Here is a 14,254-nt window from a genome sequence, read left to right on the forward strand (position 1 = left end):
AATGGTTTGAAAGAGTTAAAGGCAGGCGCTTTTAAATGCAGGGTGCAGGAATCTACTTCATATGCTGCATCACATTTGCTTATTTTTTTCATTGTTACTTCCCTTCCCTTTTCTCCTGGCATATATTCTTTCCCTTTCATGTGCTATGAAGAAATAGATCCGGTGGAACAAGTTATTAGGAACTGAAGCTGAGGGAAGAATCTAAAGTGAAGCAAAAAAAAAATAAAAATCTATATAATAAGCAAAAGCTACTATAATTGGATTTTTTTTTTTTTTGCTTTAAAGCACAAACTGAAAAAATAATCCAGATAATAAAGAGAATGCCTCCTGAAGCAGAAGCCGTATTTGACACTGTGGAAATAGTTTTTCCCCTAAGCTCAAAATCAAGAAATGTAGGTTGTCCTCGACTTATGACTACAATCGAGACCAGAACATCCACTGTGTTTCCCCCAAAATAAGACCGGGTCTTATATTAATTTTTGCTCCAAAAGACGCAATATGGCTTATTTTCTGGTTAGGTCTTATTTTGGGGAAAATACAGTACTAAATGCCTCTGTCTGGTTGCCGATCTTAACTGGGGCTAATTTTTGGGGTAGGGTTTATATTACGAGCATCCTGAAAAATCATGCTAGGGCTTATTTTCCAGTTGGGTCTTATTTTCAGGGAAACAGGGTATTACCAAGCAAGGTGATTGTTAAGTGAATCACACCCAATTTTATGACCTTTTTTTTTAGTATGGCTAAATGAATTACCCCGGTTGTTCAATGAATCACATGGTTCTTAACTGAATTCAACTTCTTCCATTGATTTGCTGATCAGAAGCCAGCTGGGAAGGTCACAAATAAAGATCATGTTGTCAGGGTTCAGACCGATGCCCCAATAAAAGCAGGAGCCTCAAGCCAGTTTTCAAGAAAAATCTAGTTATTTATTAGGAGCGCCATGTCGGCACAGACCTAATGAAGCCAACTCTGACCCCCTCACTTTGCACCTTGCCTCTGACTCTGTTTCCCCCTCCCCCCCAAGGTGTGTTATCAGTCACATTCCCCAACGAAGCAATTTTGCGGGTTGTAGAAATCACTCCTTCTGGCCGTTACTAGTTTCTGTGGAGATGGCCTTGACTTTGGCCGGCTAGGATGTGCATTGCTTTGACTGAGGTGCAAATTCCTCAACACAGCTGCGGAGCTCCATCCTCTCCATCCCCCTGCCTATGACAACTAAGGACCAGGTCGGGAAAGCTTTGTGAGTTGACAAATGTGACCCAAAGACACTGAAATTGTCATAAACACACACTGATTGCCAAGTGCCAGAATTTTAATTACATGACCACGTGCCTTGGTTGAAAATGTGAGAACAGATTTTAAGTCACTTTTTTCAGTGCTATTGTAACTTTGAACAGTTGCTAAACAAATGGTTGTAAGTCGAGGACTTCCTGTATAGCCAAACAAACAAATTATGTGAGCTAACAAGGCTTAGTTGTTCAAAACTACAAAACACACTTTCCTTCCAATCCCAAAAGAAATCTCTATTTTCTCTCTGGAAAAATATAAATGCCATGTGAATCAACCGTGCCAGACTCCCATTGAAGCTCCTAGCCTCTATTTGCCTTTCTAAACCTGTCTGTTGCTCACAAAGAGACCTTCCGAGGAACAAGGGGGACCCCACTCTCATGCCTTTTCATTCTGCAGAATCCCAGATGTTTTATGATACTTTGAATTCCCAGGTAGATGGAACACTTAAAGATTAAACAAAGGAGATGTGGAAAGGGGGAGGGGGACCCAGATGTATGGTAATCCTAGATTGTATTAGATGGCACACTGTGCCTTTTGCATACTCCAAGGTGAATTTGGGAAAGCAAGATTTGCAATAAATCACACATGCACACAAAAATTATAACAACCTCTAGAACCTCCTGAATATTTAATGAATAAAATGTAACCAGAGACATAGCAATGAGGCAGATTAGGGATGGATCAAATTGCCGTATTAGATTTCACTCCATTTTTCATGTTTATAAATTGAAGTTTGGCTCATTTGTATGAAATTAAATGAAAATCTATGTGGATTATCATATTCTTACTTCCTTGTATATACCATTGTACAGTATATGCATTATTGTAATGTACACATATTTCCTATTCTATCATCTCAGGTCTATTATTTTGCACCAGTATATACTTTCTGTATATATTTTTAATTGGAAGACTACATAACCAAAACTTTAAGAGTCCAAATATTAAAGAATAATCGATTTTCATTTCAGATGGAAGACTGAATTAGCTAGTTCACTTTAAAATGCAATCCAATTGAATCCCTTTCCTCCTATTTCTCATAACAATACCAGATAAATTTAACTGATTCTGGAGCATAGGACAATTTTATCTGAAATCTGAAAGTCTGCCGCAGGTTTGATTTGTAGAATTCAGTTAAAACAAAATGTCTTTACACAACATACAATTACTAAATCTATTAAACTGGCATATTTGAACATTTCCTATTCAAACAATTAGCTAAAATGCTGCCAAGAATACAGCTGACTTAATTTTACATTTAAAACCAAATCAAGTATATTGTACAATAATATATCAGGCAAGCTGAATGTCAGCACAAGAACATTGAACCTTTCTTGTTGCAAGACGTATAATTATTGAATTTTTTTTTCCTCAGAATAGATTTTAAAAGAATAGAGACTCATGGTCAACCTATATTTCACATGTTTTCACATTTCAGTGGGGCAGAATGCACTAAGACAGGGGGGTCAAACTCGCATCGTCACGGCGTTGTCACGTGACGTATCGGGACTTTTCCCCCCTTCGCTAAACTGGGCAGGGGTGGGGCCAGCATGTGACGCATCAGGCCCCTGGGCCGTGAGTTTGACACCCCTGCACTAAGAGCTGCCCTACTAACTCTTGTCTAAACAAGTTATTGGTGTGCAGGAGAAATTATAACTGGGATTTATCTGAAGACTCCAAAATTATTCTTTATTCCATTATGTTAATGTGTGGGGGAGAAGAGCAGCAAAATCTGACACTGAAATAGAAGAAAATGACTAGGCTAGAAACAATACTTATTGTGTTTATGGCAAACTGGATTGGCTGGAAGATTTAAACAGGCTAGGAGTAGTTATTTATAGCCACAGTTAAAAATCTAGCTGTTGCTGCTGTAATCTTAGGATTTTCATCTGCAAGTAAAAATTTTATATGCTCAGATATATGTTTTCCTTGTTTAGATTTTAAAATAGGCCAGATAACTTCAGCTGAAGACTTCTGTAACATTCACAATACAATACTTCTTTTCTTTTTAAATGTTTAGCTATGGTTATAAAACTAAGGTTTTCAGCAACATATCAGTAAATTGGGGTTTTAAGTGTATTATGTAATATTCATTAAACATTTTACTTGCTAAATTGTTATGTCTAATCCCAAATTTAGATTGCATTTTATCTTGTATTTGGTCTTTTGGCTATAAATAAAACTGACTGACGTTTGGAATAGTTGTTTCTAAACCAAAATAGTTACTGCACACTTAAGATGGATGTGCACATTTTGTTAAGCCATACAATAAGCACGTTTGGGTGTGGTGTGGTATTCTATGAACTCGCTCACTGAGCTTTATAAATCCTGCTTTATGGCTTAATAAATTGTAGGAGGCCAGCAAGTCTGGTTTATAAACATGGTTTATAGCTTATCGTGTTTTGTGAATCAGCCATTGTGATTTATTCAGCAATTTATCAGTTAAATAAACTAGGCTTAGTATGATGTGTGAACCAAACTCAATCACTCTCCTTTCTTTCCGAATGAAAAGATGGCAGTTTATGATTTGCTCATTCAGAATTAAGAATGTGTAGGATATATTTTTAGCATGATAGTCAAAATGGTGTAAATATCACTTTAGTCACTTGCCCCTTAGACAAAAGTATTTTAAAAAATGAGCTCAGTGATCGTGTCTATGGAGATTCTCAGTCATCCAGGTCATGGTTTTCCCAAAGGTGCTTTTTCAAGAGGCAAATGGACTTTGTTTCTTTTTCTTTGAAGACATTTTACTTCTCATCCAAGAAGCTTCTTCAGTTCTGACTGGATGGTGATGAATGGAAGGATTTTTATGGAAGTCAGAGCTGAAGAAGCTTCTTGGATGAGAAGTGAAATGTCTTCAAAGAAAAACCAGAAAGTCTCCAGGGTATGAATCCAGCCAAGGGTACCACTCTTCACTTATTCCAACATATTTCCACAAAGTTGTAGTGAGTGAGTTGGGCAGCCATATAAATTTTCTTAATAAATAATAAATAAAATATGCCCAGTGGAGGTCAGGGTCTAGCACTAGCTGACACCCCAGGGTAGCAATAATGGGGTGGCTGTGGTCATCCAAGTTACCTTGTGGGCATCCAGGAGCCTTGCTCCTTAGAGTGCCAGGTACATATCTGAAATAAAGGAGGAAATGTGATGGAGGCGAAGATGGACACTTACGTTGGTTTGGATGCCTCAGCCTGGTCAGTCTGTAGTTTTTCTCCTCCTTCCACTTCCATAGTGCAATAAACAATCCGGTTGGGTGCTAAGGATTTGAGACCCTGAACTTCCATGATGACAACCTAAAGGAGACGGAGAGAGAGAGAGAAAGAGAGGGAGGGAGGGAGAGTGTGTCAATTCCAGAATTAAGCATAAGTTATGCTTTGAGGAAAGCATCTAAAAATCTACCATGTAGGAGTGCAGGGGTAAATTGGAAGGTTGTGGGATTTGTTGTTGTTTGAAATTAGAATCCTCACATTAACCAAAAACACTGGGAAGAGCAATAGGCTACTGCTTCCCCTTTAAGAGCCTGTTAGGCTCCTTATCCCACTGAAATATTAATTTTATTTAATTAAATATTTAATCAATTCAAACATTTTCCTTGAAACGCAAGAACAGCTGACCTCCAGCATTATCTTTGACTTCAATCTTCCCTACTACAACTCTTCGCCAGGTAGCCCAAGTATAACACCTGCTTGCCATCCCTGAGACCCTAGCTTCAATCTCCAGCATCTCTACGAAAGCATGGGGGGAAAAAAAACCTCTCCTGCCTGAAACCCATGAGTCAGTGGAAAACAACCTGTCAATTAAGAACTTGAGAAACAAACTTATCAGCCTGTGAAAAGCCTTTCCTGCCTTTCTTGTAAGTTCTCCAGGGTCTCTTACCCTGCATGTGTTTCCAGACCGTGCTATCCATCTACCATTTTTCATATTAAAAATCTATGCAATGGTTAAGTGTGGTGGTATCTTGGTTCAGAGTTTACAGACTGATAAGTTACCTTATTTTTCGGAGTATAAGACATACCTTTTTACCCCCTAAAAGGGGGTGAAAATTTAGGTGTGTCTTATACACCGAATGTAGCCCCGCCCACTCACTGGCCCCCACCCTTTGGCCTCTGCCTCCCAGCAGTTACCTCCTTGCAGCAAGTAGCGAGAAGAAACAGCTCCTTTCAGCTTCAGCACAGCCTAATTAGTACAAGTTGATTGGATCAGCCTCCCGCCTCTCAGCTGATTTGCTCTCAGCTGTTTTGTGCAGGGCTCTGCTGCTTGCTGCAAGGAGGTAAATTGCTGGAGCAGATTTTTTTTTTTCCTTGCGCTAATCAAATTATGGTGAAAATGAAAATGAAAGTAAAGCAGGCTGTTTGCTGTTTGCTGCAACAAGGCAAAATTGCTGGGAGGCAGAGGCAGATTTCTTTTTCTTGTTTTCCTCACCAAAAAAGGTAGGTGTATCTTATAGTCCGGTGCATCTTATACTCCAAAAAATACGGTAGCTGTCTGTATTCCTTACATCCCAAATGCAAAAAATATAAAAAGTTGTGATTCCCTTTTTAAGTTCTGATTGCCAAGACATCAATTACTGAGCTGCTTTAAAATGACATTCATGTTGCCCAAATTTTACAATGGTTATTTTACAACACCTTTTTATTTATTTGATGAAAACTAGATGTTACCTCCAGGGAGAAAGACAGCACAACATCTGATTTGGAGAGCTGGTTTTCATTCTCCTCTCCCATGTCAATGATGGAAGTGTTGTGACTGCGTTTTAGTTTTTGTAACTTGAACTCGGAACCTCCTTTGGACACTGGCATGCTTTCCAGGTTTGCCATGAGTAAATTGACCGATGACTTCAACTCTTCAATGAACATGTTTTCCATTTCTTTGGACACAAATTTAGGAAATTTACGCTCCTGTGATGGAAAATAAAATAAAAAAAAAAAACATACAGAAAAAACAAGAGTATATGATTGACAGGATTGCATATATTTATACATACTGAATTCAATTCTCCAATAGGTATTTGTTGTGGCAAGGTGGACGACTATTGTTTATTTTGAGGCCTCTAGTGACTTGTCTTGATTTCTCCTACATATTAAGAAAAGTCTAGATATGTTAAGAGCGCATTCTGAGCTGACCTGCTTGTTTTTTAAATTCTTGTTTACTGAATAAAGGAAAAGGGGGGAATCTTCAAAGCTGTGAAAATCTCAATTTCCATCCCAGAGTCATGTGCCATCCTATCAAGGCCAGGTCTGACCACAGCAGAACCATGGTGCCAGCTTTTGATTAAAAAAACCCTTGGGGCTGTTGTCGTGGGGAAATTCAGCATAGAACCTAGTGATGGGTATTGGCCACCCTTGGGGTACCTCTGTTGTTGCTATTAAGAGCTCCTGACAGGCCTGTAAGAGATATGAGTATTATCTTGCTTGGTATATATAAAATTGGTTTCCTTGAGCTAATCATAAAGCTTAAAATCCCTTTATTCACTGGTGTGCTTAATGTGTTTGGATCCAAAAATTGCTTTGGCCATCTGATCACTAAAACCTAAAATGCAGTAGTAAAAATAAATCAAAAGCCAGTTCTCCCAATTATTGCATAAAGGAAGCTCTTAATGTAGGATCTTTCAATGTTAATGAGCATTTTATAAGATGGTTCTAAGCAGTGGTGGGTTTCAATTTTTTTACTACTGGTTCTGTGGGTGTGGCTTGGTGGGCGTGGCATGGCTTGGTGGGCGTGGCTTGGTGGGCGTGGCAGGGGAAGGATACTGTAAAATCTCCATCCCCTCCCCACTGCAGGGAAAGGTTACTGCAAAATCCCCATTATTTCCTGATCAGCTGGGACTCGGGAGGCAGAGAATATATGGGGATGGGCCAGTCAGAGGTGGTATATACCGGTTCTCTGAACTACTCAAAATTTCCACTACCGGTTCTCCAGAACTGGTCAGAACCTGCTGAAACCCACCTCTGGTTCTAAGCATCTAGCCAGAGCAGGGATAGCCACAAATTCCGTTGGTGTTTTTATGTGTGCTGTGCTACAATGTAAACTCCACGATCATGGTTACCATCTTGACTTTGTACCACATTCTATGCACATTCCTGAACCAGAGGATAGAATGTTTCGGTAGCAAGATGGACTTCAAGTTGTGCATTAGGGATATGACTGCAGAATTGCTCTCCATATAAAATGATCTGTACTGATGGCTGCACACATTACTGGGAAAACAGGTCAGCATCAACTCCTGTTTGTGGCTTTGGGCTCCCAAAACCTATGCTTTGCAGCTACAGTCCACCAACACTTTTTGTTACATGTGCAGATGAGGTCATAGGGAGCTTATGTTTTTAGGTAGTAAGATTTAAAGAATAGGTGCCTCACACACACACACACATCCTCCAAAGTCGTACTCTATACTTCATAGGTTCAACTTTAGTAAATACAGGTAGCCCTTGACTTATGATGTTATGACAGAAGATCCCCGTTATGACCCAGGTTCTGAAGTTCTGATGGCTGGGCCCTCTGTGGTGCCATGGTTGCATTTCAGGCACTCAGCAACCAGCCCACTTTTACAGCGGTTTGCAATATCAACAAGAGCGTGTTTTACTTTTTTGCTGAAAACAAGGGTTCGCTTTGAATTTTTGGCAAAAATGCCCCATGGCAAATACTGGGTTTAGGTAATGACTATGGCATTTGCTGAACAACCACCATATTCATTTAATTCCATGGAACCCCATGGAATAAGATCTACCAATTCCACCATTCATGTCTGATATTACCCAAGAATGATGAAACTGGTCACATAAAGTTTCCGAGTGATCAATGAAAACAAAAGCTTTAGCCATTTACTTGAAGATGTGGGAACTTCAATTCTCCAAATTTACCTCAAGAAGTCCACACAGCTTCAAGCTGCCAAGGTTGAGAAACACTGCTCTAAAGAATAAGCCAGAAGAGCTGTGGAATCTGACCTGATCTCTGATGTATGCCTAAAGGAGCTCCTGCATGTACATGTAAGTTTGCACTGGATCCCCCTTTTATGAAAATATCTCTCCTATTGTCTCTTGCATATGGAGTGGTGCGGTGGCCTAGAGGTGGAGCTCTCGCCTCACAATCAGGAGGCTATAAATTCGATCCTAGGTAGAGGCAGATATTTCTCTCTCTGGGCACAATGAGAATATATCTGCTGAACGAAGCTCCTCATTGGCGACAGGAAAGGCATCTGGCCAGGAAACACTCAGCTCCATTCAGTTGCCCTGACTCCACCCTGCAAGGGTTTATGGGATTGTGAAAAGAAGATGATTGCCTCTTGCATATGAAAGCTCTTCTAATGCCCACCAGGTACATGGAGAAGATGGAGAGGAGAAGCTTTTGCTTTTTAAGGCACAGAAGCATTCAGCTTAGTTTCGCAGTGTTCCAGGGGAGATTTTGAATATTTAAGTCACTGCAGAAAGAAGACAGTTCTTGATATTGAATCTGCCCTTAAGCCAGCAGATTTGACATGAGTATTACAAGATGATGAGCACGAGGATCAAAGTAGTCAAGTCCTGCCTAGAAAGAAAACAAGCAAGAAGAGCAAATGATCACAGCATGTAAGGCTGAAATCCTGGACATCACACAAAGCTGCACTGAATACGATACTGCACCAGGGAACTGCAGAGTTTCTTTACCTCATTTAGTCCTTTATTGCAACTGTGCAATAAAAGCTTTTTTTTGTACAATAATATTCATGAAGAGCTATAAAACACCAAGGGGTCCTATAAAGACAATGTCAGAACTGCCACCTTGCACTCGCCTTAATATTTTGCTTCGGTGCCAGTCTGCCATGAGTTAAGGGGAGAGGGAAACTGAATGGGAGGTGGGAGGAAGACTCTGCTGCTGCCTGTGCTGGCTGCAGACACAAATTCAAGGACAACTGTCTGCAAAGGAAGGTAGCTGCATATGAAGGGTGACCGTTCCAACAACATCTAGTTTGAATATGACTGGACAATCGAGGACAATGGTGGCGAGGATCCTGGAAGGGGGAAATTATGCTTGGGAATTTGGTGCGCGAACCTTAGATCTGGCTTTGCCTTATTGTACTTCACTTGACCTTTAGTAAAGTATACCTTTCTCATATAATGGACTCATGGATCATTCTTGCCTAAGGTTCAAGTCAAGGTGTGACATTAAACCAGATCTAAGGCCTGACCAACTCTTCCACCAAGTAATCAGTTTGGATCTTTGATTAGCATTATCTGTCCTCTTTCCCATAATCAGCTGCTTGAGAAACAGTATTTAAAAAGGTTATTCTTGGGAAATTATGTGTGCTGTACCCCACTTTTGCTGCAGGCATAATTCCTTTCATTGTCTCCCATCTTGAAGGATAGACCTTGAGAGAAAAAATATGACTGGTCCTGCTCTAGACAGACTACAAGTAGTCCTTGACTTACAACCATGATTGAATCCAAAATTTCTCTTGCTGAGTGAGATAGTTGTTAAATATCGCTGCACTTTTTAAGCTAGTGAATCTGACTTCCCCATTGCTTGTCCAAAGGTCACAACAGGAGATCACATAACCCCGGGACACTCCAACTATCATAAATATGAACCAATTGCAAAGCATCTGAATTTTTATCACATGGCCATAGGAATGTTAAGTGTGTTAAGTGTGAAAAATGGTCATAAGTCACTTTTTTCAGTGCTAACTTCAAATGGTCCTAAATGAATGGTTGTAGGTCAAGAACTACCTGCATTCTAAAAAAGGACTTTTGAGCATCTGTGTCTGAGGCCAATCTCTTAGCCCAAGAGTTTAAGAATCTTTAACTGAAATCAATACCTCCAGTAATTTTACTCACCTCTCATTCAATAGCACTTTGCTCTGTCATGCCTCATTTTACATCCTGTCTAGTTTTCAACATGAGGCATAAAATCCTCTTTCTACTGATCAGTCTTTAACTTATGGAAATGTGCCCAGGGCCAGAAAATTAAATGCTTCCTCCAAGCAAAATTTTGTTGTAATGAATGGGCAGTACATAGCCCAAATGTCTCCGCTGGGGCACTTTGAGAAATAGTTAAGTTGTGACAGGAAGGCTGCGGAACAGATTCCTCATTAAAAGGTTATTTAGAAAATGGAGAACAGTCCAAGCCTGCAACACTTTTAATGACTGATATAAATTCATGATCTCCTGCATAATGTGCAAGACAAGAAAATTTAAGCTCACGGGAGAAAATATTTATTTATTCATAGATACAAAGTTTCTTACTATAGACGGTAAGTAAGTTCCAGATCCTGGTTGATTGGCCATTAAATGGCAGTGACATATACAGAAACACTCATTTTTTTTGCTACCATCAGTGTTCTTCTGGCCTTTTGCCAACTAGACATAACGTGTCTACTTATTGGATCATATAATTTACATATTTTACAACCTGTTGGGGTCTTCTTGTCCAAGCAATACCAAGCATGACTATGTGAACTCTTATTGTTAAGAAGTAATCTCATTTAAAGGCCTTTCTTTTGGTACATTACTTGGAAGGCACCTTATTACGGCTAAAAAGAATACATTGATTGCAGCTGCCAAAAAAGCCAGCAGAGACCTAGGCTGCATTAACAGAGGGATAGAATCAAGATCACGTTGCAGAAATTGGGTATGTCTGATTTAATGAAAAGAAAGACTAGGGGAGACCTGATAGCAGTGTTCCAATATTTGAGGGGCTACCACAAAGAAGAGGGTTTCAACCTATTCTCCAAAGCACCTGAAGGCAGGACAAGAAACAATGGATGGAAAATAATCAAGGAGAGAACCAACCTAGAACTAAGGAGAAATTTCCTGTCAGTGAGAACAATTAATCAGTGGAATGGCTTGCCTCCAGAAGTTGTGGATGTTCCAACACTGGAGGTTTTTAAGAAGAGATTGGGCAACTATTTGTCCAGAAAGGTATAGGGTCTTCTGCTTGTGCAAGGGGTTGGACTAGAAGACCTCCAAGGTCCCTTCCAACTCTGTTATTCTTGAAAGACTTATTATAAATGTGTAAAACAATTTTCTTCTACATCAACATTCCTCATCAAGTTGTCCTTATTGAGGGGCAAAATGAGGCATGCTGCTCCTTAAGGGATGTGGCGATCAAAAGCAGTTGTCATTCTTTCTTCTGCATTGGTCAGATTGCACCCAGAAGATTGCATCCAGTTCTGGACACTGGTTTTTATGAAGGGCAATGGCAAGCTGGAATATACTCAGAAGAGAGCATATTTTTTTCCAGCGATTTATTAATATTATTTTCAAATCATGGCAAAATGTAAACTTAAACACATAAAACTGTGGCAGAAGACAGTAATTTTAATTCACTTTATTATTTGGTTAAAGTTCTATTCCAGATTTCTTTCTTGGACTCATAATAGCATACAGTATGTAGCATTTCTACCTCAAATTTCAGCATCATCACAGTCTTGCGTGGCTGTGAAATTGTGACCGTGAATTCCCAGGGCCGTGGACTTGAATAGTGGACTGTCGGGCTGTTATCAAATCCTAAGGTATCACTCCAGACAGGTAGTCTCAACTTATGACCATTCACTTATTGACTGTTTGAAGTTAAGATGGACCCCCCCCCAAAGATACTTACAATACGGTTCTGAAGTTCCAGGGGCCAGCCCTCCTGTGTCATGTGATCACAATTTGGTAGCTCAACAACCGGCTTGCATTTAAGGCCATCCTTGTGATCATCACATGACCACAATTTATGCCATTTTTGCTGAGAACCGGCATTTACTTCCAGTTTTTAGACAAAAACCAGTTCATAATGAACAATGAGTTTGCTTAACGATATTTATTTTACCACTCCCAGAAAAAAGGTCATAAAATCATTTTGGTCAATCATGGGATGATTCGCTTTATGACTGTCACAACTTACAACCTTAATTGCTAGGCTCAATTACAGTTGTAAATCATGGACATCTTGTGTTGTGTTCAAAATGTTCAGAAAGGCATCAAATACAAGCTAAGGTGTGAAATAAAAATAAATGTATGGGCTGTGCTCGGTTAATTTTTACATCTATTTTGATCTCTTCTGAGGTACCTACTGTGACAATGTTTTTGAAACACACAATGCAGGGTCAAAAGAAAAGAAGGGAAAGGCTGTTTCTCCAAATGCTGTTGCTAAATAATGTATTATGATTTTATTCATAATACAAAGATTCACTTGGATATCTTGGGAGTGTTTTGCTAAAATAAATGTTTCCCCAACAAACAGTCTATTCAAAGATCCCCTCCCCCACAAAAGACCCCCATTTCAAAATAGGATACATAAACACTGAAGTTGTTATCTTCTCTCCTTCAAGGAGCGATGGCTTAGTTTGGTTGGACACTGTATATCTGTGCTACTTGAAAATGAATAGAACTGGTAATTGATATAACCACATGGGCTGTCATGTACAGTAAAGGATCTGTGTGTCAAGACGACACAATATCCGTTAAGACACAGAAGAACAACTGAAGGACCTAAATGCCTGGCAACTTCTACATCTGAGACCTCAGCTATTTTGATGTTCACAAGTTAACAGTATACAATCTAATTTCCTAGATTAATACCTCACCATGCTTGATGCAATCAGGCCCACCTATTCTTTCCTATTTCTCCTTCTTATTTTTCCTCCTTGTTCCTCCTTAGTTCAACTAGATCCAGGGGTGCTATTCAGCAGGTTCTGACAGGTTCTGGAGAACCGGTAGCGGAAATTTTGAGTAGTTTGGAGAACCAGCAATTACCAGCTCTGGCTGGCCCCAGACTGTGGAGGGAATGGAGATTTTGCAATATCCTTCCCCAAGGAGTAGGGAGGGAATGGAGATTTTGCAGTATCCTTCCACTGCCATGTCCACCAAGCCACACCCACCAAGCTTCACCGCACCCACCAAGCCACACCCACAGGACAGGTAGTAAAAAAATTTGAATTCCACCATTGACTAGATCCATGAACTACTATATGCTCCCTCTCTACCTGCCATCTTCCCAGGCTTTCTTTGGTCGTTGTGTGGGGGATAGCTCTTTGTTTTGTACTGTAACTCCCAAAATTCTCAACAAGCAACACTAAAAGCTGGTGTCAGACTGGCCACAGCCTGCTCCCTAGGAAAGAATGATCCTTGACTCCATAGAAGTTAGTTGAAAAGATACTTTTACCAGAGATGTTGAGTGCAGCATGAGTGAGGCAAGTTCTGAAGAAATACCGAACGAAACTCACAAAATGAAAGCAATCCCCAATGTCCAAAACCCTCCCCCTGGTAAAAGTAGTCCAATCAGGTCATGTTCTGGGCCGGGGGGGCTTTTTATCAGGTTTGCCTGATTCGCCAGTTGTAGCCCTTTCTGGATCGCAACGCCTTGCGCACGTCACTCACGCCCTTGTCACCTCCCAACTGGACTACTGTAATGCTCTCTACATGGGGCTCCCCTTGAAAAGCACCCGGAGGCCCCAACTGGTCTAGAATGCAGCTGCGCAGGTGGTTATGGGCGCAACTCGTTGTGCCCACGTGACACCCCTCCTGCCTGAGCTGCACTGACTTCCAGTGGTCTTCCAGGTGCGATTCAAGGTGTTGGTTACCACCTTTAAAGCGGTCCATGGCATTGGACCTGGGTACCTTCGAGACCGTCTTCTGCCACCAGTAGCCTCCCACCGGCCAGTCCGCTCCCACAGAGAGGATCTCCTCAGGGTGCCATCGGCCAAATTATGTTGGCTGGCGACACCCGGGGGAGGGCCTTCTCTGTGGGAGCCCCTGCCCTTTGGAATGAACTGCCCCCAGAAATGCGTAAGATCTCCGATCTCTGTGTATTTCGCTGTGCCCTCAAAACCTTGTTGTTCCGCCAGGCTGGGCTATCAATGTAAAGATTTTAATTGGTTTTAAATGTGGGATTTTAAATTTGGGGGGTTTATAATTGAGCCAATTATTTAATAATTTTAATTATTTTTAAATTTTGTCTGTCTTTGTGCTTTTAATCAGGCTGTACACCGCCCTGAGTTCTTCGGG

The 14,254-nt window shown here is 40.5% G+C and overlaps 1 protein-coding gene across 8 annotated transcripts in view; it reads right to left on the reverse strand.

The window, feature by feature from the left end:
* Positions 1-14,254, reverse strand: part of CADPS (calcium dependent secretion activator) — a 444,424-nt gene that overhangs the window by 236,939 nt on the left and 193,231 nt on the right. For all 8 annotated transcript variants that reach the window (XM_070933536.1, XM_070933529.1, XM_070933531.1 and 5 more), the window contains exons 5-6: positions 5,951-6,187; positions 4,461-4,582 (exon numbers count right to left, since the gene is read on the reverse strand). In XM_070933536.1, the coding sequence (XP_070789637.1) occupies positions 4,461-4,582; positions 5,951-6,187 (359 nt within the window). The remainder of the gene's footprint in view (positions 1-4,460; positions 4,583-5,950; positions 6,188-14,254) is intronic.

This window comes from Pituophis catenifer, unplaced genomic scaffold, assembly GCF_029215685.1.
Source record: "Pituophis catenifer annectens isolate HBS135680 unplaced genomic scaffold, rPitCat1.0.hap2 SCAF_2, whole genome shotgun sequence".
NCBI classification, from domain to species: domain Eukaryota; kingdom Metazoa; phylum Chordata; class Lepidosauria; order Squamata; family Colubridae; genus Pituophis; species Pituophis catenifer.